Raw genomic sequence first — 27,804 nt, forward strand, 5'->3', positions numbered from 1 at the left:
CAGGGAACGGATTTCAGACAGTTTGGATTTGTCACTTTAGAGGATTTGGGGATCTAGTTGTAAAATACAGCACTGGATCACTATTTCATGAGCAAATAGTTCTTCAGACACAAATCCTACTCCCTTGTTTATGATTTTCTTTGAAGCATCACAAATTCTTTAGCTTAAAAATATCAGAGTGACTGCAGCTCTATAGGAAAATAGGCAATGTTTGGCCTCAGGGCAAGTATAAGGGATAGAGGGGAGAATTAAACATTGTATGGACATTGTAGCCATACAGGCAGTAAGGGAAGCACATATGTGCAGCAAGCAGAGCATCTCCAGAAGCTGTGCTGCTGCAGGGACTCAGCAGAGGCAGCACAGAACAACTCCTTGTGGAGTGTGGCATGCCCTGAAGCTGCTTCTAAATCAACAGGTGACAACAGCAAAGGGGAAATAATATGCATGTTGGGCTGAGAAACCACTGTGCACAGTAACAGGTTGCTAACAGTGTGTTGACGTCTTATGCTGTAAATTTGGCAGTTGTGGTTTTTTGTCATTCCTACTAGTTCTTCTCAAAACAATTGTTAGAAGGCATCAGATAAGTGGTTAAAGTAGATGTTTTTTTCTCAATATAAACATTTTTTTTCCTCAAGTTTTAATGAAATAATGCCTTTGTTCTTTTGGCCATATGTCTCTTTCAGCCTGTTAGCAAGACTAAGGTCTGCTCGTTAGTGTTGCTTCATAAATAAAAAACAGAGAGAAACACCCATTACGCAAAACGCCCATTACACAAAATGTATGTATAATACAAATTTTGTTTTATATATGGTTTGTCTTTTTTTTTTTTTAAACAAATCTTTCTTTTCATATTGCTCTCCAGGTATGAATGCCCAGAAGAAACTCAGTTTTGAGGGTAGGATCTGCCTTGATTAAATTATTTGAACCCCCTTTACCAGCAGCTCTCAAATTTGAGAGGGGATGTGAAATTTCTCTGGAGGAGGGAAGAAGTAAAATTAAAAAAAACCTAAACATCTTGTTATATAAACCCTTAAATTCTACTACAGTTGGAAATTGCTCTTTAGCAATTTAAGATTAGTAAATAAATAGCTTAAAAAATAACACTTTTTATAAGTAATCAAAATTATATAGAATTCCTGTCATTCCTTTTGCTTGGATAAATAATTGGAGGAAGTTAGAAAAGAGGATGTTAAAGTAAAAGGTTAGTTTTCACGGTGAAGTCATGAGTGAAGTATAACATTCTAAGTGATTTGGTGACTGGAAAGGAGAAAAAGCTTATTGATGTTAATAAATCAGGATAGTAAATAATAAATCTGGACTGTCTGTAAGAACTACAGAAGGACTCCATGGGATTCAGTGATTGGCTGTTAAAATGGCAGATGAAAATTATGCACACAGGGAAAAACACTGCTAACTTCACATATAAAATTGTGGGTTGTCTTGCCCGCTGTCACTCAGGAATGAGATCTGAAAGTTATAATAAATGGTATTAGGTGTAATAGAGAAAGAGATAATGAGCAATCAGAAAATAACACTATGCTATTATGCAAATCTCAGTGTGCATTCAGACTATAAAGGCTCTTCTAGTACCCCCATCTGAAGATTTCTGTAGTAGAATATTAAAAGATTCATGGCAAGGAAATAAATGTGATCAAAGATTCCTAAATGACTTCTCTAAAGGGAGTGTAGGTTGCACAGTAACCTAGGAATTCTGTTTTATTTTTAATTCTTACCATTTATACAGCATCAGAAGACTGATGACTCAAGGAAGATGCATTTCTATATTAAAATATCTAGAGAAAATATAAAGGCATGATAAAAGCCACGAATAGCATGAAAAGGTGGAGGGGGAATGATTTTTTAATGTCTATCCCAATAGAGCAACCTGGGGGCACCAAATTAATTTAAAAGAAAATGTAAAATAATAAGTTCAAAACAAAAATATATGGTTCTTTGCACCACGTGTGAGTAAACTGCGAAACTCTGCTGCAGGGTGAGTGATTGCTGAATACTTCAAAAAGCCCCTAGAAAAATTATTGTAAGAGAAATTCATCAAGGGATACTAAATACAATTACACCTGATTTTTGGTTCAAGACTCTTCTGAGGAAGCTCAAGTTCCTGGAAGTGAGTTGTGGGGGAGAGCTTATGGCAATGCTTGCCCCACCTTCTGCTCTTCAGAGTTGGGTTACAAGGTTCTCAGTTCTGGTTTCAGCTGGTGTGATCCCTCTGATCTTTAGTATTCTGTTATCTTGAAACCAACAAAATACGTATCACCAGATGGTTTTATGGCCAGGTAGCATGCAATTTCCTAGAATTACATCCTAGCAGTTGTTCATGCAATGTTGTCTCTATGTCGCAGACATGTACAGGCATAGTTCTTTGTCTCAGTAACTGCCTACTACTTCATATAGTCAGAGTTTGCTTGGCTTCTGTGCACTAATCCTTGGCAGTTACTGTTCTGGTGGTAAATGTTTTTGGGCTCGTCTAGAGCTAGAATGTTGCATTCTGTAGCATCTAAAATTTTGGCTTCCTATCTAATCTATTCATCTAGGTTTCCTCTGTAGTGAATGGAAAAAAGAGGCATTCCTTATTTATCAATACTATGAGATGGAAGAGATATAATTACCCAATATATTTTATTCAGTGACAAATAGGGAATAGGATGCTCCTACAGACAAACCAAGAAACCACAGTGCTTTCTATGGGACAGGTGAGAGAATGGTTTTCTGCTGCTTCACTGGCTAAATGAGAAACCTGTTAAAGCTGGGGTGAGAATAAAGGCTGGCAAGGCAGAGGGGAGAGGGATGGAGGAGCATGATGAGAAAATTCTTCTGCTGTCTTCTCTGGAAAAAAAAAATTATATTGTGTCAGTAACCATTACACAGATGAGATGAATCACTCCTTGGAGATAATTATTCCCTCCATCAGCTTCAGAGAGATGTTAGCTGCAATTAATTGCACCTTCACTGACACTGGCCTCTGAAAAAATGTCAGATGTTCTGACTGACTTCTGAGTCACTTCAGCTGCTTCAACAGTTAGTCTTAAAGTCGGACAAATATGTCAAATCTTCATCTGATTTGACAGTAGGAACTATTCTCTTTTTTGTTCCTATTTTTTCTCCAGCTTTGAAGATTGTCAGTTTTTGACTCTTGTTTTACAGAACAAATTTGCTTTAAGATTGCATTCATCTCCTTAGTGAGCCAGATCAGTATTACACCTGAGTAGCTGAGCTGAATAATCTAATAAAGGCAAGATGACTGCTTCTAAAACATGCTTTGGAGGTGTACTAATTCTAATGCAGACCACTGCTGAGGGCTCATTAATTCAGCAAAAAATCTGCTTGGAAACTTTTGTATCTCATGAAAATCACTTGCACTTCCATTAGAGTCAATGACTTAATTCTCACATCCTTGCTATATTCAGATTTAAAATAGTCATCCTAGAATTACCAAAGGACACAGAGAAGAAACCAGTCTCAGCCACACCAACCTCAATGGATGACTTCTTTACAGATGTCAGGAGATTATTATTTGAACCAATCAACATAGATTTTGACAAAATACGTTTTTTTTCTTACTTAGCTTTAAAGTCTTTGACTTTAAATTTGGCAAACAGTTATGTAGTCACATCAGACAATTCAGGATGAGCAGAGGTCTCCTGCTCCTGCTCTACCTACCCCTCTTGGCCCAGAATTGTAACCCTTATCAGAGTAAGTGGGTTTCTAACAGAAATGAAAAATTCGGGCTGTTATTAAGCACCATACTCAGAACAGGAAAACTGAACAGGAGATTTGGCCCTTAACAGACAGTCAAGGCTGTCAGAGTCCGGGCTTTACCACTGGAGCTTGCTGAAGGTAGGACTGTTTTATCATCTGGCTGCTTTCCTCTGGCCTCTCTTCCAGACACTGCTGCCAGTTTTCTGAGGCTTCAAGCTTGTTGTTTTTTGGGGGTGTTGCCTTCTCACAGGCCCTTCAGAGAGGAAGCTGCCTGAGAATATGAGATGTGGTGTACAAAATGTAGCTCCCAGTTTATTTCCCCTGCTGAAAAAAAAAATTAAATACCTGCATACTTCAGGTAAAGATCAAAGCCTTGATTAGAGCTTGTGGAGAAAGAAGAAAAAATTATAGTATTTAGAGAGGGAGAAATAAAATGCCTCTAAAGCTAATCCACAGATATACCTGGATCTAATGATCCAGGACTCTGTTTGGGTGTCCCTCTGAGGAAGGTAGTGCCAGGCCATGGTACAGACTGTTATCTTTGAGAAAATCACAGCTACGAGGGAAACCCAATTTGATGGCTATCTTTGACAAGTCCCCCCCAAAAGCAGAGCAGCTGCTGCAGCGTGAGATTCGTGACTTGCACCCATTGGTTACTGCACCTGGTTCACATGGCTCCCTTCCACAAGGCATGAAGATGTGCTTCATCTTTCCTTTACTTCACTGTGGATGATACACTTGCCTAATGGTGCTTTGGGTTATTTTTTTCATCAGCACATGGATAATCGTCAGCAGCAGCAACAGTAGGTGCAGTGTGATCAGACCCTGACTGTGTGCAGTCCACTAACCATATTAAGCAATATTTACATTAATCCTAGAATTATTATCCAGGTAAGAATATTGCTTCTCTTGCTGTAATCCTATTGCTATTTGACATCATTAGCACACAGAATATTCACTTATGTGGTGTTATTGCACGTTAAATGGAGTTCAGTTTTCCAAATTGGCCATTCACTGTAAAATGTGTGCAAATATGCTGAATGAATGCTGTGTAGTTTTTTAACGCTGGCAGAAAAGAAGCCCGCAGCAGTGACACCGAAACGAGCCGCTAAAGGTGCCATGAGCATCATTTTACACTAGGCGTCTCCCTTAGCTTATTTATTCAACTGCGAGCTGCACCGTGGCACTGCCCACTGAATGTAGCCGAGTGTAGGTAAGGACACACAGATATATTCATACAACTGAGCAGTAAACGTGATATAGTGCAATACAGAACAGTGGAGACAAGTATTGCTTCAGAAGACCTAGTCAGCACTTAAACTCTAGTCTGAGTTAATTGATGCTTAAACCCCCTTCAAGTAAGCAGTCAAGTTTATGTTTTCCTTTAGGGGTACTAAGGTACAATGGTAAATAGTTTAATTTCTTTCTTGACAGAAAGATATTGACAGTACAGACAAGATAAGTACAACATGCACAAAGCCTAGGCTTGAAAGGTGGTGCTGTGGAAGTTCTGCATCTGAAGCATGAAGTTACTACAGAAATTAATAATTCGCTGCATGTTTGATCCCCAGGAGTTTAAGAAAGGGTCTTGCTTTCTCATTGTTTACTATTGAAAACTTACTTTGAAATAGAATTTCAAAACAAATGAAATATTGGTTCCTGGATGTCTTTTAATGATACAAACACTTTCAGACTGGATGGCTGAAGGCTCTGACTCAATGTTAGGATGTTGCCAGAAATTGATTCCACATTTCCACCTCTGAAATTCCAAACAGACATGGGTCCGCATGCCAGAATGCTGGATTTTCATCACTTTTCATCATCAGGTGTTCAGTGTGTGCACAGTGACTCTGACCTACTGCACATGTGAATTCATGGTGTAATGCCTTCAAGTAGGTCTATTTGTCTATTGTTTCAGCAAGAGAAGGGTGTATGGCTGTTCCACAGTCAGTGTCACTGCAGAGTGCTTTATCAGGAGGGAGTTAAAAATCATCTGCTGAAAAGGGGCTGACTCAGGAAAGAGGAGACATAATTGGTATTTCCTGAAAAAAGTTTTTCAAGATTTATCTACCATTTTTCTACCCCCTCAATGTATTTTTTCCCTCAGGACTAGCAAAATTATTTTGTGTAGGGCAAGTAAGACAGCTGACAATGGTGGCCATGAGAGGGCAGCTACTGGATAGGGCATACAAGTGAAGAGCAGAGCACTCCAGGAGGTAGATATGGCAAAGTCTAAATGCCACAACTGGCTGAGGAGATTGCAAGGGATCAAAAAGGGTCACTGCTCAGCTAAGAAAAAACTTGCATTGAAAGAAGGGTAGGGAAATACTGAGAGTTGGAATAGCTTTGTGGTGATATTTGGGCTCTTGTCTAAGGGAATTTGCAGGTCAGAGAAGTGGAGGGATAGGAGAGAGATCACTGGAGAAGTATCTCTGAGTTACTCTCATCTGACTTGGGCCCATCCTTACCCACCAAATTGTTCATGGGTACCTTAACATACTCAGAATTTTTCCCACGCTGTTTTAGATAAGCATCTTGTCTTGCTCTTTCCAAATCTGTTATTAGAGATACGGTTTCTTCAGAGACATGTTCCTCCCAGCACAGAAAAGTAACTTGTATAGATAAAAATAATATTCTGTATTCCTAGAGAAGTTTTCATGTATGAGTGAAGAATCCCAAGTATCTTCCCCTTTCTGTAGTGCTGTCCTGGCTACTCTCTGTACTTTAGAAGTTGTACTTCATGTTTGTCTTTTGCATTTCTTCAATTTCAACAGAAATGTTAGAGAAGCAACTCCTGGGATCTAGTTTTATATTGGACCAGTTTACAAGCTAATCTAAGGCTCCCAACTGGATTATCACAAGTGTAACTGTTGGTCTGGTTTGGGATGTCAAAATTAAAAGGCTGGGCAGGATTTACAGCTTCAGGCTCAACACAGACTTTTCCTTGAAATAAACACGAATTTGTGCAACTATAAAACATGCTCACTTCGAGGAAACACACTGAGAATTGCTAGTGGGGAGAAACTGTAATACGACTAATGAAGAAATTCTCTGTAGGACTGGGATGTGTTTGGGTATCACCTTTTTGGAGCAGACAGCTTCACACAAGTCTCAGAGAGAGGAAGGAAAGGAAGAGGTATTCCTCTACCCTATCAGCTTTCTGTGGTTTTGACAAAAATAAGTGCAGTTGCTGAATCATAAGCTTCCTTTGTGGTTGATGAGCTGGTAAGAGTGAAACTAACTATAAGAAAGTAAATTAAAGGCTGATCAGAGATTAAGCCCCTATGGCATTTTTTTTCCTCTTGGATTTTGGCTGTTCCTTATAGACATCTTCTGCTTTTAATCTGTTAAGCCTAAATAACTGCAGGTTTTAGATTTCAGAATTGGTCAAGCTTTGCTATGACTCTTTTTATAGCAAATTCCTATGTTGCAAGTTTGATGGCTTTCATTTTTGTGCATCTCTGTTTGTAACCAAAAATCAAAAATCTTTCTGGCTGCAGGTTTTGTAAAATGGGCACACACTAGCCCAGTATTGTGGGTGGTAGTACAGACTTCTGCTGTTAGCCTTCACAGGACGAAGCTTGTTACAGTCTTCTCCTGTATGCACTGCAACCAAAGCTTTTTGTTAACAATACCTGTGCTGAGCTCTTACATTTCTTAGAATGTTTCAGAACAGATATCTGTAACGACAGGAACCTCCTTACAAACCAGAACCTCCTACTCATCTGAGCTATGCATGTAGAGGTCTAACATTAAAGAATTCAAACACTGGGGGCTTGATATTTACTTATGTGGAAGCTGAGTATGAGTGTAGCAGCAACCCCTCTCCCAAAAGTCATTACTTATTCCAAGCTAGTAGTTTAGGCTGTTTAGTCAGTGGCTCTGCTTATAAACTTTTTTACAGGATGCCTTATCCTATTTAAAGGTATATGTCAGAAACAGGTGGGTTGAATCTCATTCGATGGATCCCTCTAACTCTCTGTTGACTTTGGAAACAATCACTGTAAGCTCTGCAGCTTTATTTTAGACAGCTGAAGGTAGAGGCACTGCATTCGCTTCACAGACAAGCAGGGTGAGTGTGGGTCTGCTTGAAAGACTGTTTGAGCACATCCCCAATTCATCCTGACCTTTTCATGGGCAAGCACAATGGGCTGTATTTCTCATCAGACATCTATTGCAGCAGGCAGCACGTTCCTGCGAACTGACCCAGAATACTCTCTTGGTTTGAAACTTGTTTTATTTTATTGAATGCTGGCTATGGAAATGGTCTCACTAATACTTATGCAAGGACAGTACTACTTCTAGATAATAATCCACTGCTTACACATGGAAGGGTCCCCTAAGCACCTGTAGACACAGTTCTGCATCAGGAAACTGGTTGGTTTTCTTTTGCAGAACGATTCAGACAGAATTGCTACTTTCTGAAACAGGCGTTCATCCTGTAATAAAATACATCTTCTGTGAGCACAATAAATTCTGGTTTATGCTTAAAATCATGCTTAAAATCCTGTTTTATTTCAAACACAGGCAAAACCACTCCCCTTCTTGTTTAGCTTTTTTTTTTATTCTAGGAACTTGGTTTGCTCATGAGATCTTAATTTCACTTAGAACTCTAAAATCCCTAAAGTTAGTACATGAATAAACAGTTTCTTCTAGTGCAAATGAGGCATATAATTTCGAGCCTTCTGCAAGATTTCCCAAAGGTTCCTAAGTCATACTGGGAGCCTGGCTGTGATAAATACGTACACAAGGTACAACGTATAGGTCTATGAGATATGTAGTATTATTCATCAGGGAACTGCAGGTAGATTTTTACATTATTTCTCTCACTCATGGGCATTTATTGAACTTCCATCTATGATTTGTCACTGTAGAAGGAAAAGACAAAAATACAAGCTGGTGAGCTTTTCACTTATCAAGGACTATGGAACCCTTCAATGCTCTATAAAGTGCCAGTCAGATCAAATGACACAAACAAAAAAACTAGGGCTAGCACAACAGAGCCATCAACTTCTCTAAGTAAATGCCACCAACCCTGCATTCTCTATTAATATTAGATCTTGCATCTGGATCTCTGGCATAAGGGAACATGATGGTGCGTAAACACCCCTTCGGTTACTGTAATAAAGAGACAGAAAAGGCTTCTTGGATCTCCTACCTCAGTTTGCTGCCAGTGCAGAGAAATATGAGAGAGCCCCAAAGGTAAATATGGGCAATAAAACTTACTAAATTCAGTAAAAGAATATTAATTCACTGTAGTGGAACAGCAAATGCCAGTTAAAACACAATGCACAAATACCTGCAGGCCTGAATGTGGAAAGTGTTGTCCTCCCTGCATGTCTTTTGGGTACTAATTCAGCAATGCATGTGTGGAAATGCCTTACTGCGTCCAGACCAAAGACATTTAAATCACAAATGAAAATACCGTCTATAAGCAAATGCATGTGATAGGTTTAGGGACAGAGATTATTCCGTGATTAAGTGGCTATGTTTTATTGATCAGTAAGGGGCATGAAAAGTGATAGAAAGTTATTTCTTCCTGTTTCCATTTCAAATTCATTGACAGTTGGATTTCACTTATATTTTTCTTTTATCTTATTGTTAAATGTTGGCAAAGACTAGAATGTTAATTTTAGTGCGTATAAATAATTTATTGAATAATAATATATGAAAATGAATTTGATATGCTTCTCTATATGAATGACAGTCTATTATTGAAATTTATTAATCAGCACATTCCACTCAAATTTTTTGAGGAAGAGGAGGGGAAGAGGTGGAGAGGCAGTTTGGAAAAATGCAGTACAGTGGGCTAACTAAATCTGAATACTTGGTCTCTGAAAATGCAGCTATCAGTGTAATTCAAATCATACTGATGAGATACAGAACAGTTATATGCAGTCATAATAACAATTTATATACTGTCAATATTAATAGCAATGTCTGTTGGAGAATGCAGTTTTAAAATAGGTACATACAATTTTATTAAGTATAAAAAGACACTGTGCAGAGCACAATACAATATATTTCATCTTCAGTTCTGATAGTTCTCAAACTCCACTGTCTTAATTGATATTGTCACTGATGACTACTGGATAGAATTACTTCTCGGTATAAAATGAAGCTTCTCAAGATGAATCCATGCTGTTTGGTTTTAAAAATACAGTAATTTCCTTTTAATGGCTACTTACACTAATCAAATACTGTCAAGACTTTTGGCTAGCCTGCATTTGGTTTCTAACATATGCTATGATACTGCCAATTTTCCCTGTTTTCCTTTGTCTCTCTCTGTTTGAGAATAGATCCTTCAAAATATTAATTGTTTCTGACTTTGTTCCAAGTTCTCAACCAGAACACTGGTTTTGACTATTTCTACATTCCTCTCATTACTGAACTTTCACTGACATCAGCTGGAGTTTTCAACATGCAAGGACTGTAGGGTTCTCCCCTAAGCTCCTTTTCCCCCCCCAGTCTTTTCTAATGAAGCACAGAAGGCATGTGAAAATGATTATTTTTTTTTTTTAGGATTTGGGGGCCCATTTTCTTATTTTCTTGAAAGTAGATGACATCTATAGCCTTCCAGCTTTGACTATCTTCTTTGGAAAAGCAGACATGTAAACTTAAGAACTTAGTTATAGATTTTCTTTGCACATTCCAATTTGGTTTAATTAAAAAAACCCAAACTCTAATTTCAAATTGATTTAAATGATAATGTGTGAGTCTTAAAAGAAACAACTTACACTTCCTCCTCTCAAAAATACATTAACATTAGACCGGAAAATAAATTAAACAATACAGAAATGCAGAGATTATGCAATCACAGTAATATCTGCCTAACAAAGCTTGGTCTTTTGCTAACATTAGCTTACCACATTTGCAATACATGCTAAGCAAAGACCCTACTTCTCTAAAAGGTACATTCAGACAATATATATTTTATGGAATAAATATATAATATATCCAGTTATAGATTTTTGAATAGTAACTATAATAGATACAAGCAATACCTATGTTTAAAAATACAGTTCTAGGCTTCCCTAACTTTACTACTAATAAAATTAAAGCTGACCTAAAACTTTCTCACTCTGTTGATGTATAATAAAATATATGGAAACACCAAGAGTAAAAAGCCAATTGCTTCTACAAATGGAATACTTTATAAATATAGTAAATTGCTATTTCCAGAGGGAAATTTGAAAATTTTAAACAGGAAGTTAGGTTAAAACAGCTCTACAATATATAGTACAAAGTGGTTATGAAGCGTGATATATAAGTTTGATGTCTGTGGCAAAATTTTGAACTGATGTAGATGTACATTTCTGGAGATAACTATTGTAGAGAAAGATCCTGTCCTCAAAAGCAGCCAATCTTAACCTCCTTAAACAAAATTTTCAGTGACTAAAGAAAGCCAACTGCCAAATTTGTCAGAGTAAGGAGTGCGAGATTCGATCAAACAGAATTATTGGAAGCTCTGGACTTCTCTGTTTCATAGGGTTTACCAATCATGCTTTCTCATTAGGAATAGAGTCACAGCAGTAATAGGTATCTGTGACCACTGTGTGCTGAAAAGCCTTATCATGAAGGTACCCTCTCTATGGCTCACTTAACTACATCAGTCTTGTACTGTATATTCTCCAGATGAATTCTATTTCATGTAGTTGTTTCCTTTTGCTGGAATACTGAAGTACAGCTCTGGTTGCTTGATTACTGAACTCTTGATTGAGGCTTTTTCTTCCTTGAGAATAACCTAGAATTAAAGAAACACATTCCTCACAGCAAGCACAAAGAATTGAGGAACTAAGCTGCTGGCTGTCTTTGCCTTGCCTTTCTTCCCTTCCAGTTAAAAAAAATAAAATCAGTAAAAATACCTTACTTGCTAATGAAGAGATTTAGATAACTGAAAAAAATTAAAAACTTCACGTGTATGTCCATGTCCTGCAATGGCCTTGTTTTACACAAAAACCCTACTGAAATACTACTGTTTATACCTCCTGTCTGAGGGGAGGCCCTAAGGTGGGACTCAGAACGCACTTAGAGCCTTTTGTTTGCATCCACAAATCTGGAATTCTCGTGATTACAGGACAGGGGTTTACAAGAGATATCAACAGAGGTCAGTGGTAACATTAATAACAATGAAATCATCATGATGAGCTTCAGTTTTTGACCAGCTGGGGACTTTCTGAGTCACCTGTGGACTCATATTAGTACAAACATCCTGTTTTGGGAACAAACAGATATGAGATGTGGAGGGAGATGTAGAGGGTTGGAATGTAAGTCATTGGGACATGCTTCCAACTAGATTTCGTTTAGGCAAACAAAGCAAAGCTACAAATGTATTAATGGCAAAAACTCTAATTGATTTCAGAAAAACTGAATCTCCTAACCTCACATGTCAGATGCTTTGATTACACTGGGAAACTTGCAAACCTCTTGGAAGCTCTTGCAATATTGAATGTCAGTCAAGAGCGAACTAAATACTTCCTACCAAACCTGTACATGAGAAGTAAGCACTTGTAGGTGCCCTGCAGAGTAACCACAGAGTGAAGTTTGGGTTGCCTGTAGCAGGGAAGGGACTAGGAAGAGTTTTCTTCACCTACCACCAGCAAATCTAGATGTTCTGTGGCAGAGTGGCAACCAATTAATTGAAAATGCATTGAATTGTGTCTAAATCTGGTGGCATATTTTTACTTGTCATAAATGCTCTGGTTTTTAATACAAAAAATGTTCCCAGGAACTACAGACTTCTTTTGCTTGCAGATAAGCCAGAGCTGCACAGTGGCACTTGATCTCAGGGTTATTAGTTGGAAATTGGCTCCAGAATTTGCTAGTGCCTTAACCTATTTTTAAAATGTATTTTTACTGGGATAAACCATGTGGCAATGCATCAAATAATAAGCTATCCTCATCCTGACTGCAGTTAAGTGCTTGCTGGGTCCCCAAGGGTACCTCCAGCTCCCTGACTGTCATGCCCTGGGGCTTCTCCCATCCTGTCACAGCCCAGGGCCATCATCCCCTGCCCCAGCAATGCCCCAGCAGGGCCAGTCTCCAGCTCCCCACAGCCCTACCCTGCCCAGCCATGGGGTCCCACTGAGCTGGGACCACCTGTGAGATCATGGCCCAGTCTGTCCCCATCCACAGGTAGCCTGGGCCTACAGCTGCCCTGCTCCTGTCTGGGGCTGGGATGGGCCCTGGCGTCAGACGCTGCGCTGACAGACCCCTGGACCCCTGGGAGCAGCTGGCCCAGGCAGAGTGCTGTCAGTGGACTTTAAGGAAGACCAATGAATCCTCTCACCTACGACATATGGTTTTGCTGTGTAGTTTGCTGCTGTTGCTGCTGCTGAATGAGCAATTGCTGCTGTTGCCGGCGCCGGGCTGTTCTCAGTTTTTCGAAGCGAGCTTCCATCTCCTCCAGCACCTTGGGAGTGTAGCGTACCACCAGCTTGACGCTGTCCTTAGCTGCCTTCAGCAGCTCCACCGCCTTCTCGTGGTGTTCTCCTTCCACACTCTGGGAGCACAGAGAAGAGATTTAATAATGAAAATGGTACTTTGATCTAAAGCTGTGTCTTCTTCATATGGAAAGGCTGTTAAGTTTTAGGAAGTTTCCACACCTGACATTTTTCAAGGAACCATTAAAAGCAAGTGTTAAGTAAGACCTATGCATTGCTGGGGATGTCTTAATTTTTATATTTAAAATAACCTAAATCTGTTTTAGGTCACAATTACAAATCTAATTTCTGTTCTGTGTGAAATTGAGGGGAGATATTCAACAAGCTTTTTGCAAACAAAAATAATGTTGAAAACCCCAAACAAGTTGTTTGCAAGGTATAAAAATAAAATCTGATTTAAATGTTGGTAAGAAATGAAGAAATTGTGAGATTGAAACAGCAGTTCCTTTCTTATGCCCTGTCCCTGCTTGGATCATACAGGGAATGACATGCGATGATTAAATAGTCATCATCATCAAATGGTTTGGGTTGGAATGGACCTTTAAGATCATCTAGTTCCAGCCCCCCTGCCACAGGGGGATACCTTCTACTAGACCAGTTTGCTCAGAGCTCCGTCCAACCTGGCCTTGAGCACTTCCAGGGATAGGGTGTCCACAACTTCTCTGGGCACCTATTCCAGTGCCTCACCACCCTCACAGTAAGGAATTTCTTCCTAATATTTAATCTAAATCTACCCTCTTTCAGTTTGAAGCCATTCCCCCTTCTCCTATCACTACATGGCCTTGTAAAACTCCCTCTTCAGCTCCTTTGTAGGCCCCGTTAGGTACTGAAAGGCTGCCCAAAGGTCTCCCTGGAGCCTTCTCTTTCCAAGTTGCTGAGCTGTAGGTGGAGGAGGATGCCTGCTGCTCCCCAGGACAACATGTGTCTTAGGAAGTTAATGGCATTGCTCACATGTTTAACATTTATGTGATATGGGTTCTCTATTGGAAATAAACTAGTCTTTATCTGGTTAGCTGTAAGCAATCAAACTGAAAAACAACTGAAACATTACAAGCTCTTGCTGAAGGAATACATATTTTTCCTCCCTTTTCGGAAAATGTTTTATAGTAAAATGATATCTGCCGTGAAATCAAAAGTATTCCCAAAGGGGCTTATGTTCTGATTTCTACACTAATGTTGTTTGAAACAGTAAATTTCCAAAACAGGGATGTGACTCAGCTGTGAAAAGAGTGTTCAATTTCTACTATTAAATGGACTAAATGGAGTGCTTTTCAGGCATGTGGATTGCTCCACACCTTAAAAAAAATGGGGGAATTTTTAATGGTTTTAGATTGTCCACATGTGTTGTAGGATATATTCCAAAAAACAAAAGTATTTCTGCACAGAAAAAAAACCCAACAGCCTGCACATCTGAGATCTTCACATGGATTTTAGACCACCTAAAAATAAGTAATTTTCTTTCCACTTAAATCAAAGTTTTACCACCTGCTGTGTTTTAAAACTCTTATGTATACCATGCTATTTAAAATGGACCTATACCCATAGGCTTCTAGACTTCCAAGGAGAAGCAGCAGCATTCAAAATATTTGAAGTTCAATTCATGCAAAAAGAATAACTTAACAGTGTTATAGCAACTGCCAGAAGAAAACTCCTTCTATTTTCATCTCTCCTATTTGACTGAGTAGTATTGTGCAAGAACAGTGAATAAGAACTACTTCTACTGTGGCACAATAAGAGCTAAAAATAATGATTCAAAAGTTTCAAAAAGCAGATACAAACGCTTCTACATAGATAATATAAACAATTCCAGCTTACTGCCTTGCTATTATCTTCCTTCTCCTGTTAAATATCTTTCAATATATTAATACAAATAATTATTTCATGTCTGAGTCAACTGACTGGGCTCAAGTTTCTACAGAAATTTTAAGATGCTTTGAAAACATCAATGCATCAGAGAAATAATGAATGTCATTTCAGGTGTTGCAACAATTACCAGAAACAGAGAAAACCTTCAAAAAAATACTTCAAAATACAAATTTTGAACTGTATGTTCACGAAAGTCCTCCAGTAGGGCCAAAGATCTTAAAGAAAATTCATAATCTGTGATGACCAGATTTGTTAGAAATTGGGAAAAATCAGCTGGACAAGCACTGCTACTGAAAAACTAATTTGGAGAAAGAAGTTGTTTCCTTATAAATATTTGGAAAAAAAAGGAAACTGTTGTTGCATAAGAAACAGTTAATGTGTCTAGTGCTCTAAAGAGAGCTAAAATAAAAAGCTATAGATGAACACAGTGTTTTGTGAAACTGCTGTAATGAACAAGTCACAGATACAAATGAAAACCTCTTCCCCACATCCCCTAGCCCATAACTGTTCAACAGTGTTAGTTAGAAGACGTGATCATAACTAACACACGCTGTAACTAGCTCTCTTTTATAATAAGCACTATCTTTGTGACTGGCTCTGATACTGGCTTTTGTAAATACAGGTCTCGCCTTAAGAGAAACTGTACAAAATTTGGGTTGGTCTGTATTTCACTTTTTGCTTGTAAATCGTAGTCAGTATGGCATGGTATGGACATTTAGCGGAAACAACAGTATATTCAGTGGTGTTGTGATTGGTTTTGCTGTGCAACAGCAGGAACTCAGAACAGGCTATGAACAAACATCATAAGCTCCCAAACTACATGATGGTTCTAACTGACGTCAATAAGCAATTGTGATTGTTCTGTAGGGGAATAATAAGATGATGTATTTTAATACTTTGTTCAACCTAGTAAACTGCATTTAATTAATGATTGTCTGTTTTCTCTCCTGTTTGCCTCCAGCCTTGTTCTTCCAGTTTACAGACAGTATTTTCTAACCAGAAATGAAGGGTCTGACTTTGTTGCTATCCAGGTCAATGGAAAACTCCCATTGACTTGGATAGTAATGGTACAGAATTAAGCCTAATGCTCTGAACCATAACCAAAGAGGGTAAAATAACAAAGGCAAAGATAGTGCTGCTAAAACAAACACTACTCTCTGAACGCACCTTGCTCAGGTCTTGACAGCCACAGTTTTCAGTTGCTATTTTTGTGATTGCTATACTTACTCTTAATGTCTTCATTGATGCTTGTACTCCTATTTTCAAGGCATTAAAAACCCTGCATAACAGAGCTGCACAAGTGACATAGCAGAGCCCTTGGAGTGTGGGAAAGGAAAGGGCAAAGGAAGTTGTTTTGCTGTTTGAATTCTTCCACCTCTGCAAGCCTCTGAGGCTGTGCTGGCAAAGGACTCCTGCTGGTATTGGTCATTCCCGTATAAGGTATTTCGCTGACTACATTATGCTGGTTGGGGACATTGCAAGGATCTGACACTCATGTTACTTTAAAACCACCCACCAAACATGGGATTGAATAAAATTGTTTTGGAATGCATATATTTACTTAATATGTAATTATTTTATTATACATATTTACTCCTTTATTTTCATTATTGCATCGGCAGATTGCATCAAGGAGAGAAATGCCAAATACTGTAGAGACAAGAACAGCTGAAAGAACTGCAGATATGGTGTAGGCAAACACCAACGATTACTGTATCCTGGTTCACAGACTTGTTATAAATCTAGAAGAAAAAAATCCCACTTTCTTGCAGACAAAAAAGAAAATCTGTTAGCCCACAAGTTGAGAGACTGAGAAGAATATTTCTATTAGGTATCTCTAAAGAAATACTTGGGTGACAAATTAGCCATTATAAATCTATTTTGCATCCTTCCTCTGACTCACACAAGGTATCTGATGAATGCAGAATCTTTGCCAGATATGAAGAGGCATCAGCAAGTGCCTTTGCTGAGCCATCTGCAGGGCTTACTGCTTTCAATTTCCTTTATTTTTAAGGGGTGTGGGACAAAAGTATGTAACAAAATCCCCAGTATAATGAGAAAACACTATTTTTTGACATACATTGAAACAGCTCAAGGAACAGTCATCCCAGTCACGCTGGGATAAGAAATCTGGATTCTGAACACAAAGCTCTAATTTTATGTTGATAATTATGAAGTTGGATAACCATCAATGCCTGAGCACAAACAAGTTACAGATACTCATGTTCCACCGAAGAGTCGTCTGTTCTATTGTACTTACTGTATATTATTTGCTTTTCTCCAGCTAAACTAAGAGAAGCACAGAGTCAATCAGTCCCAGTGAACAATGCTAACTTAGATCTTTTTTGTCCTGTCTCAAGCTGTCTGCAAACAAATAATCACTTCTATAATGTTTGCCTTTTTAGGAATTATATGGGTTTAATTCAGCCCAAAACTGGTTTTTGAAAAGTTGCTCATTACTGTGAGGGTGGTGAGGCAATGGAATAGGTTTCCTAGAGAAGTTGTGGATATCCCATCCTGGGAAGTGCTCAAAGCCAGGCTGCATAGGGCTCTGAGCAACTGGGTCTAGTGAGAGGTGTCCCTACCCACAGCAGGGGTGTCAGAACTAGACGACCTTTAAGGTCCATTTAACCCAAGCCATTCTATGATTCTTTGATTCTATGATTATTTCAAGTATGCAACTGCAATTCAAACTTCAAATTCTGTTGTTCAGACTCTGAACACAAAAATATTTCTCTTGTATCTCTACATCAACTTTCTCACATGTCTACATGCAACTGGGAATTTTGTATTGTGGTTTCTTGGTTCTTTGCATTACCTTAATATATATTCTAGAGCACATGCATGAAATTTTTGAAAAGAGAATCATAAAATAGAGGTGACAAGAGGGTCATATTAAATATATCTTGACATCTGAAGGTTCACCACTTTCCTTTCTGGTATTTGCCAAGATGCTGTTGACAGTAAAAGGACCATCCACCAATTAGTGAATTAAAACTCTTTTTGTCTGCCTTTTTATTCAGCTGTTGGAAGAAATGCTGAACAACAACAAAAATTCTTTGATCTACTTCCAATCAGTGAAGTTCAGGCAATTTCCTTCATGAAATATTCAGTTTATTTCTTTTTCTCTCAGTAGCTTTTCTTTTTTTATTTTGTATCTTTTCTTTCTCATTGTGTATTGGTGCAAGACAGTTTCCAGAAGTAATATTTCTCTTTTGAGAACGTTATAGTTGATATAAGAAATGGTAAAAAGTCTATCTGAAGTGTTGCATAAATATTTTTTCAAGAGAAAGAGGATATTTTTGAGAGAAACAGATGAAAACATAAAAGCATGTAGAAGAGAGCATTTTTTAAATTGTTTATTGGCTTGCAACAAAGAAGAAATTTAAGTTGTAAAGTCTTATATTTATGACTGGATTTAGAAATTGCTTCTTCATACCTTTGGTGCATTTAAATGTGAGGTTTAGATGGTGGTTTACATGAAAAGGATTACGTTTTCATAAAGGGAAGCGTAGGCTTATATGAACAAGTGTGCTTACCTTTTCACTACTATACATTCCCTTGTAAAAGGGAACAAAAGCAATGAAATGCAGAATTTGACCATATCATGGAATCAGAGCCTTGTCCCGTCTCTTCCAACAGCCCTTTTACTTTTACCTCCACATTGATATGCACAGTAAAACTACTGCAAAATACTCCACCTTGACTTACACAAAAAATGTACCTGTTTACTGAGAATACATCTCCCTGTATATGCACATTTGTAGAGCTGATTTCTCTAACAAAGATATCATCAGACAGCTCAATGAATGTCACTGAAAGAAATCTAGAATGAACCTTCCACTGCAAATCAGCACCAAATGCGCTTACCAAATTTCTTTTGATTTTATGTGTTCAAAGGCTCTGAAGGTCACAAGACTGCACAAGTGCCATTCATACGGCATTACTGTGCTTGGAAAGGGCTGTGTGCCTCAGAGGCTATGAAATGAAAGAAAAACAGTTTGTTATTAGGCTTTTACTGCAAAAGGAATTTACAGAATTATCAATTAAGGACATAGCTTCTTTGTAAATTAGGCAGGTGGTATGGATTTGAAATGAAGCTCTTCAAGCACTCTCCAGTGCCAGGAATTGTAGTGGCACAAAGTTGTCAATGGAGCTTTGCCTCACTGCACCACAAATGCGCACTGAGGGTCTCTCACGGAGCTGATTCTTTTTGTTTCGTTTGGCTGCATTTTGAATCATGGTATTAGAAATATGTGAAAAATGAAAATCCAGATGAAAATGAAAGCGCTATCAAATTTCCACATACCACTCCATTAACTGAAAGCAGCTGGTCCCCACGTTTGAGCCCACCATGCCTTTCTGCCACTCCTCCAGGAATGATGCGAGAAATATAAATAGGTGAATTTTGTTCTTTTCCTCCCATGACATTAAAGCCCAGGCCTTCCTCAGTCTTTGGCAGCTCCACCACACGCGGGTGTGAATGGCCTTCGCTTGCAGCAAATGCAGCAACTGTTGCCTGGAAGAAAAAAAATGAGTGATTTGGCTATTTAGGGAGAACAGTGATAGACATTGTTGCTCATTTGCAGGAAGAACTCCTTCCTCTGAAAACATTTCAGTATCTTACTCTGACACTTCCTGATTTTCTGAAAGTATTTTAAAAATATCAAGTTCTATGCCAATATTTTTGAAATAAAGGAATAAACAGAGGAACACAGAGTTCAGGTGACTTGTCAAAGATAACACAGAAAGTTAGCAGCAGAGCCAGAAGGCATCGGGAAACCTTACTCTGTAGTGGCGAACCTTTATGATCACTAGTGCTTTTCTTCTTTGCCTTTCCATGGGAAGAAAATCTATTCCTGTGGGATAAGATAATGTGATCTCTAATGTGTTCCTAATTGAAATAAAGTGGATGAACTGAATTGTTAACTCTTTGCTTTGCTTTCAGAGTTATGGAATTATTTATTTTAAATCTTAAAATTATATTCTTCTATTAAAAAGTTTAATTTATAATCTTTTCCAAATCTTGCAAACTAAGTAACTCCCAAACAGAAATAGGAGGTTTTATTATATAACTGGATCAAAATTTTTATTGAAAAATTAAATCTTAAGACAACAGATATATAAATCAATTAGAAAAATCCTAGATTGTTAATCTTATTCTAGGAAAAAAAGAAGTAACATACTGTAAAGCTTGCATCCAGAAAAATGTTACATTTTACTTCATTTTTCACTACAACCATTTTCTTACTTATAGATCTTAGTAAATCAGTAAAGAAACATTAAGAAAATCTTTTACACTTTTCAACATGTGCTTGTAGATCAAACTGCTTGAACAGTTCTACATTACACTAATATTTTTAAGCATCCTAAAATGTTTATGCTTAATAGAAGCAATTGGATGACATGACATAATGGAGCGTTCTCAATTACATGTTTTTGCACATGCAGAACTTGTCATCATGCATACATTTTATGTCAGACATGAATGCACTAGGAGGATGAAATGCAGACAGCCCAGAAATAACCAGGAAATATTGTGATATTGAAACATTGCTCTGGAACCTGCTGTTCTATATGAATAAGAAATGAGAATGGGAAACACTAATTGGACTTCTCCCCATTTACTAAATAACATAGCAATAATTTCTATATTTATCTGCAGTGTAAACAAATCAGGATTTCCTATACACATTTTTCTATATAGAACCACAGAACTCACCAAATTTACATTGACCGTTAACTTTCACTTAGAAGGTTAAAATCAGAACAGCCTACAGAAAAGAATGTCCTATTTAATAAGGAAAATACACTGTAATTTAAGGTATATTAGGTTATTTGCTGACTATTATAGAGCTTGCTTCTCTGAAGTACTCTAAAATAGTTTTGTAACATGCTCCCAACCTTCACCTTCTGATACAGCTTTAAATTAAAATCTCTTAACATAAATACATAAGGGTAAGATCTTAGTTCCATTATGATTTCAGGGAGTTTATCTCCACAGGAATGGACCATAAACAAGTATTTCTAAAAAAGCTTTATCAGTTTTGCAAGTTTATCTATTTTGCATAGAATCTGCTATGCCACATAGAAGATACTGTTCCGTACATAATGATAATGGGAAAAAGAAATCCTTTTGGATTCTCTTGTTTGGAAGCATCTATCTTTGGGCATATGAAAACAGAGCATATTTCATACTGGCACACAGAATGGGTTCTTTCATGGTTGTGTGAATTCCCCTAGAAAATTATCATCTTAGTAATAGCAGTAATGTAGCTGCCACAGTCTAAGGATAAGAAAGGCGGGTCCTCATGGACAAAGACACAATGTATTTTAATAAAATAGGCAATGTATCAGAAAAAAAACAGGCTTGCATTTGGCTATGGAATCAAAAAAAACGTTGACTAGGCCATTTCTCTCACTGTTCATCCTTACCACTTGCTCAGTACCTACAGTTTCCATTACTCAAAAGGGGAATTTTAACTGTTTAGTTTCTATCTCCCAAATAATTGTGTCCTCTCTGGATGAGATGTATGGGAAAATAGTCCCTTAAAATATTGGTTGTTGCAGGCAGACTTCTACAGAATGAACCAGTTTTGCTTTTGCAAAGCAACTTTTCAAAAAGCATCATATTCCATAAAATCATTCTCTTTTCTTAAGCTACAGAAGCAGCATAAAGGTTGAAATTTTCCATTATGATTGTTACCTGGGAAGTAGCACTGGTTCTAGACTCTGGGCTGCCACTGATGTCTAAATTTTCTTACAGTGTACACACGAATACCTGAAACACACACGCGCACAGTCAATTACTAGATCACTTTGGTAACACATATTTCAACAGTTGCACGTATCCTACCTTTGCAGTGGCCCTGGCTCGGAATTCGGGACAGCCATTAACAGTTATGGTTTCATGCATGTATTGATACACCTAAAACATTTATGAAAATAAAATGAAATTAATTATAGAAGCAAAACAAGGACTTTATATTAACCCAGACAGGAGAGTCCCTTTCCCTCGTAAGACTTTCATTAACGCTGTATTAATGCAATCACAGTCAAGTGTCTGCTAAACTTGAGCATGCTTAGGTTTATAGAGATCATCAATCTGTGTTTCTCATGGCACTTTGCAAACTCAACAACACAATTCCCTTCCCATTTCCAGCGAGCAGTTTCCCAAAAGCGGAACAGTTAAGTTCTATAATATCAAAAACTGGTATCTCCAGGCAACTGACTTGAATGCAAATGATCTGAACCGATCTGAGTGGTGCCTCAGCCTCCAACAATGGCTTCTTTGTTCTCTGAACTTTCCTATGAACTAAAGACCTGGAAGACTGATGTTAAAAAAATATGTAAGTTGCTCAGCATACAGAAGAAGAAGGCTGCTGAAGACTGGAAGTGAAAATAAAGTTTTGGAGAAAGGTCACAATACTAGCTTCCATCAACTATAACTAGGAAAAGCAAAAAGGGCTGGCAGTCTGATAGGTCAGACACGATCAATGGGTAAGATTATCCTTTAGAAAATAATTGCACATTGATATAAATTGCATAAAATCAACACTGCCAATATGTATAACTTTCTGTCGCTTTTTTCTGATATACACTCTTGGCCCACTTTCCCTGGTCCTTAACTCTCCCTTTTAAACATCTTCAGTAAGGAGAAACAAAAAGGCTCTATCTTACACCGCCTTTGTTCTCTAGATTTGTCACACTCTTCGACGAAAAATAACAACCAATGCCTTGATACTAGCTAGTTATTTTGATAGCAAACTTAAAAAGGTAAAAATATTTACATATAATATACAGAAAGCTTTTTGAAAGACAAAGGTCAATGCAAACAAACCAAACATTTACATTTAATTTTCTTATAAAATCACCAAGCATAAAAAAATGTTCCTATATGCCACTGATCTATGGTGGGCATTTTCTTGACCTACTTCATGAGAAATTTTGTCTTTTCATGTGCTTTATGTCTCAGACTGCATTCCTCAGAGAGAACCTTTGCTGGTAAAGTATGCTAGCTCTTATGACAATCTCCTTAGGTTCCTTGAGGAGTGCAGATTCAATTGTACTTTCAAAAATATATTTACCTTTCCGCCATTTGCTGATACTTTAGCAGGAGTGCCAAAACTTTCCTCTTTGGTAATGTAAATGTTACTTTGGGAGAGAAGGTGTCAAATCCTGTACTTAATTGACCTGTAAACAATGGCTTCTCCCACTGATAGGTAAAACTTCCCCATCCCCCTGTCCCGATGACTTGCATTGCCTATTATTATAAAACTGAACACACTGACAAGCATGTGCAACAAACATCTAAACAGAACTAAGATTTGTGGCTCATTTCTGACTTCAGTAGGCAGTCATAGTGTTAATTAAGCACTCTTGCATAGCAAAGTGTTTGGGATGACTGATCGCCAAACCTTTTTTTAGGGATATCATACACAAGTAAAAAAAAAAGAAAGAAGATAAAAAATGTAATCCATTTTAGAGAACTAAAATATGCTAAACACTTTCAAAATACAGCAAAAAGATTATTTGAGTATTGTCAGCACATATGTCATTCTAGAACTGAATTAAAAAAACCTGGGCAGTGACAAAAACTGAGACAAGGGGAGTATGCTGAAAAGTTTCCTGCTTTCTCCATTGGAAATGAAATCTTGCTTCCATTGGTAACATTAACCACAGTATATGCCAGGATTTTGCCCTTAATTTAAAGAATATGGGAAAAGAAAGCTCTTTCATAGCCTCTAAAGGATCTCTGGTTTGGTTTGTTTTTTGTACTGGGTGATGCCATCATAAAAATGGGTTCATCCTACTTACTCATCAATACGCTGCACAGCTAGTTCAAAGTTTATTGTATTATGTTGTAGGGCATATTATTATATAAGAACAGCCACTACATTATATAAGAAGAACACTGTGTAATTGCAGTAATAAGTCAGTAAATACTTGTTTCTTTAAAACGCATGCTGTACTGAACCAGTGTTAAGGCTGTATTTTCTTCAAGTTCCCCTTCATCTTAAAGCATGAGAGCAGATTGTATCTATTGTTTTTGCTTGCACAGGTATAAATGCTGTGGGTTTCTATAATATCTAAAAGCATATATTTGAACTGTTATTATTTTAAACTTCTTTGCAAACAGGTCACAGTATTTCATATAGAGGAACAGTGACTAAAAAGTTCTTTAAAACATTCATGATTAAGGTGAAATATCACCAAGCTGATTACTTTCACGTGATTACTTGCTAAGTTTGATGTCATATAACTTTCTATTGACTGCATCCTATCATCCTACCAGTGTCTAGCTGGTAGACTTTCTAATACCCAGTATCCTGATAACTAGCTTGCAGACTGGTGAAAGAACAGACTCACTAGTGTGTGATTCAACTAGTATGTTAAAAAAGAATCCAGCTACTCAAAAACTTGTGAAAAAATATCATCAATAATGTCATACAATCCTTGGGTTAATTTGTAAATTCTCCATGCTAACAGATTTAAAATACTCTCCTGCAAAGAGTTATCCATGAACATAGTATCTACAGTACAATTCTTAGAAAAAAGTCTTGCCTGTCAAATCTCACTCTCTATAAGCAACAGATGCAACTAGTCTTGAATATTTGCTTGACATATTTGTAAATCTAATTATCCTATTTGACTGTTCATAACGCTTAATGTAATTTGAGTTTAAGAATGATAAAACATACACCCACATAACTATCTTATTACTAAGTTAGTTTAACAACCAAATACAGATTAATCATACCTGTTCCACCAAGCCCCTTGCACTCTTTGTAGAGTTCAGATCTAATCACTGCTCGCTCTCAAAATGCACAAAAAGTACACTGAAGTCCATTAATAAATGTTGTTTTCCTGTAGCCACACTACCTCCTTCATCTGTGTTGTTTTCAGCACCACCTTAGCCATGATTTGTGCACAATGAATCCATTCTGCTGCCTCTTCTATGTACACAGAACACATAAATTGAAAATCTCTTTGTTCTCAAACTGAATAAGATGGCATTTAAATCCTCCCATTGTGGAATATAGCTTCATGTTAAATCCACTGTACATGACAAGTAATTGAAGTGGTTTTATAAAATCATTTCTTTCTATGTTATTATTACATTATGCATTATCTATTACCTATATATACACACACAGACAATTATCTATTGCCCAGGACAGTATCTAGATGGTTACTATGGTAGTAACTTGAAAAAGAGCTGCACATCTATTTTTGTATGTACAGCTATGTCTTTTTTGAATGTCTATAAGACTACATGGGTGTTTAGTAATATTATTTGCTGACAGACTCCATACACAGCCTGATGGTCTAGTGCCTAGGGAAAAGAGTTTCCACAATACATTAATAATAGAGATTAAATTACAGGTGAAATGTCAATGTTTCAAGACACAAAGCTGCAGCTGCAAGGTAAATGGTAATGTTTCAGATCATTTTCCCCCCAGCGATTTCAAGACTGCCAGTGTCTGTGCACTGAATGTTCATTGGGTAAAGGCGTATTGCAGACAAAGGTTTGTTCACACAGATCTCATTTGTGCTGTGGAGCAAGACCTACTCGGCTTTGTTTGCGCTTTCTGTGGTGCAGAGAATACAACACTCCCACCAAGAAATACTCCTGAAAGCATGAATACAGATCTCAGACCTTTTTCAAGCTTCTGTAGGTAGTCTCCTGAGACACCATAATCTAAAGTTATTCTTCCACAGTACTCAAAGATTATGAAAAGAGCAAGGGAGGTAAACTACAACTAAAAAATCTGAACTTGGCAGTTAATCCTCCTTGCACTGTGGCAGCTCTCACAGGCACAGAGAACTGCACTTCTCCCAGCAGGAGCTGTAATGAGTCAGAGGCAGCAGGTATTATTGTTACAATGATGGTCCTCATCCCCACACATTCAGCTGGGAGGCAAAGCAGATGGTTTAGGATTACTGAAGCTCAGGAAGGGGGACTGCCTTACAGATACTTTAGGAGCTAGCTTCTTACCTAAAACTACTCCTTACGTACTCATAACAAAGCAGCACATTATTTAGGGCTGGACTATTTAAGTCAATGCAAAGCTTTAGGAGAAGGTCCAGGAATAACAGTGCACTTCGCAACCTGTTTTATAAAGGTGGCTAGAAGCAGCATTCTGTTTACAGCCTGAATGATGCAGCATCTTTTCTGATGGATTCTCAAAGTTAGAATTTAATTAAACAATTTTATTCCATTAACTTCTCTAAGAGGTATTCAGTGCTTCATTCCCTGATGAAATATGTAATTCTAAGTACAACTGTACCTACAATAATGATGCTCAACTTAAGGACAACTTGGTCTGAACACCAGAAGGGAAGAGGCATGAGGCAGAAATCATTTTACAGCAATGAACTAGAGCTCAAAATACTCCACAAACACAACCCAAGACAGAGTATATTGCGATTCAGACCTGTGAAGTAGCAGGCCCAGATAAAGTTTTCTGAAATTTTTAAGTGGGGAAGTAACCTTTTTGAAAATGTTAGGAGTTTCTTAGCATATGAGATAATAGATGTAAGTAGTAGCAATGGGCTGCGTTTCCATAGTGTATGCAGTATGATAATAATAAAAAGACATTAAAACACTTCCTGCAAGAAGTCACAACTTAAGTGACTTAGGTACATCATAGGTAAGCAGGTAAAAAGGTGAAATGAAGAAGAAACTTGCAAAAAGACTGATATTATGTTTAACATATATATTAGCATCATCTGGCATCATATTAGTTCATCTGCCATATTTTTGTTGCTTCAGTGTAGAAAAGAAATGTGTATCTATTTTTGGAAGACAACTTTGAAGGAAGGGAAGACAAGAGTCTGACAGACAGTAGAGAGGGGAGAGTTACCATGAGAATAACCAGTGCAAGGAAGACATAATTGGTTTCACTGTGCTTCTGCAGTCATGTCAATGGAACAGTATACATGTGTGCATCCTTGCAGAACTGAGGCTAAGCTATAAAAGAGAGATTGTTATTTACTTACACCTAAGTACAATGCTTCTGCCATCAACTAGCTGAATCCTTGTCTTCCTAACTGCCTTCATATGTTGGAAATGATGAAGCAAATATTTCTCCCTTCTAAGATGTCAAGTGAAAAGGAGTATCTCAATCAGTCTTTTACCATGGTGAGAAGAACAGAAGATGCTTTAATCAGCATAGCTGTTGGCCTCTCTTCTCCCCTCTTCTCAAAATCAGGTGCTAATTCTCAGGACTTTAGCCTCCTGATCTGAGACCCACTCATCATCTCACTTGGTGTGCAAGAACCAATCCTTGGGGCAGGCCAGGAGAACACCTGATCTTGTGACTGGGAGAAGTTACAGAGCACAGTTGCACTGCAGAGCTGTGGATCTCTCTACTGCGGTGCCTGTGAATACTTTGTTTCTGTGAGCGAACTTCCACCTGCAGCATCAGTTGTGCCTTTCACCCCATCACTTTTGATTCTTTCACATTCTCTTTGGTATTTTTTCCTTACCCACAACCTCTTGCCTATGTTTTCCATTCTTAATCCAATACACTTATGTCTGTGGAGAGAAATGTATTGGTTTATACAGCTGGACAGATTCCACCAGAGCTGTGCTTCAGCACTAAATTCAGATCATGCTTGACCACATCTGTTAGCAAGGAGATTTTAAATGCTACAAAGATCAGGAGGGACTCTGGTAATCTTCAACCTCTTATACACCATAAACCATGGAATCTTCTCTGGTAATTTCTACACCAATCATCATTTCAAGCCTCCAACATGCTTAGGAAATTGT

General features: G+C 37.8%; 1 protein-coding gene across 2 annotated transcripts in view; it reads right to left on the bottom strand.

Moving 5' to 3' along the window:
* Positions 1-9,343: 9,343 nt before the first annotated feature.
* LIN7A (lin-7 homolog A, crumbs cell polarity complex component) overlaps positions 9,344-27,804 on the bottom strand; it is a 49,240-nt gene continuing 30,779 nt past the window's right edge. Inside the window, exons 3-6 of one of the 2 annotated variants that reach the window (XM_027679786.1) lie at positions 21,883-21,954; positions 19,336-19,545; positions 13,011-13,219; positions 9,344-11,461 (exon numbers count right to left, since the gene is read on the bottom strand). In XM_027679786.1, coding sequence (XP_027535587.1) covers positions 11,419-11,461; positions 13,011-13,219; positions 19,336-19,545; positions 21,883-21,954 — 534 coding nt within the window. In that variant the 3' untranslated portion in view covers positions 9,344-11,418. Of the gene's footprint in view, positions 11,462-13,006; positions 13,220-19,335; positions 19,546-21,882; positions 21,955-27,804 lie in introns of both variants that reach the window. The other variant, XM_027679787.1, reaches the window with a different exon arrangement.

This window comes from Neopelma chrysocephalum, unplaced genomic scaffold (assembly GCF_003984885.1).
Source record: "Neopelma chrysocephalum unplaced genomic scaffold, ASM398488v2 Primary Assembly neopelma1_59, whole genome shotgun sequence".
Lineage (NCBI taxonomy): Eukaryota > Metazoa > Chordata > Aves > Passeriformes > Pipridae > Neopelma > Neopelma chrysocephalum.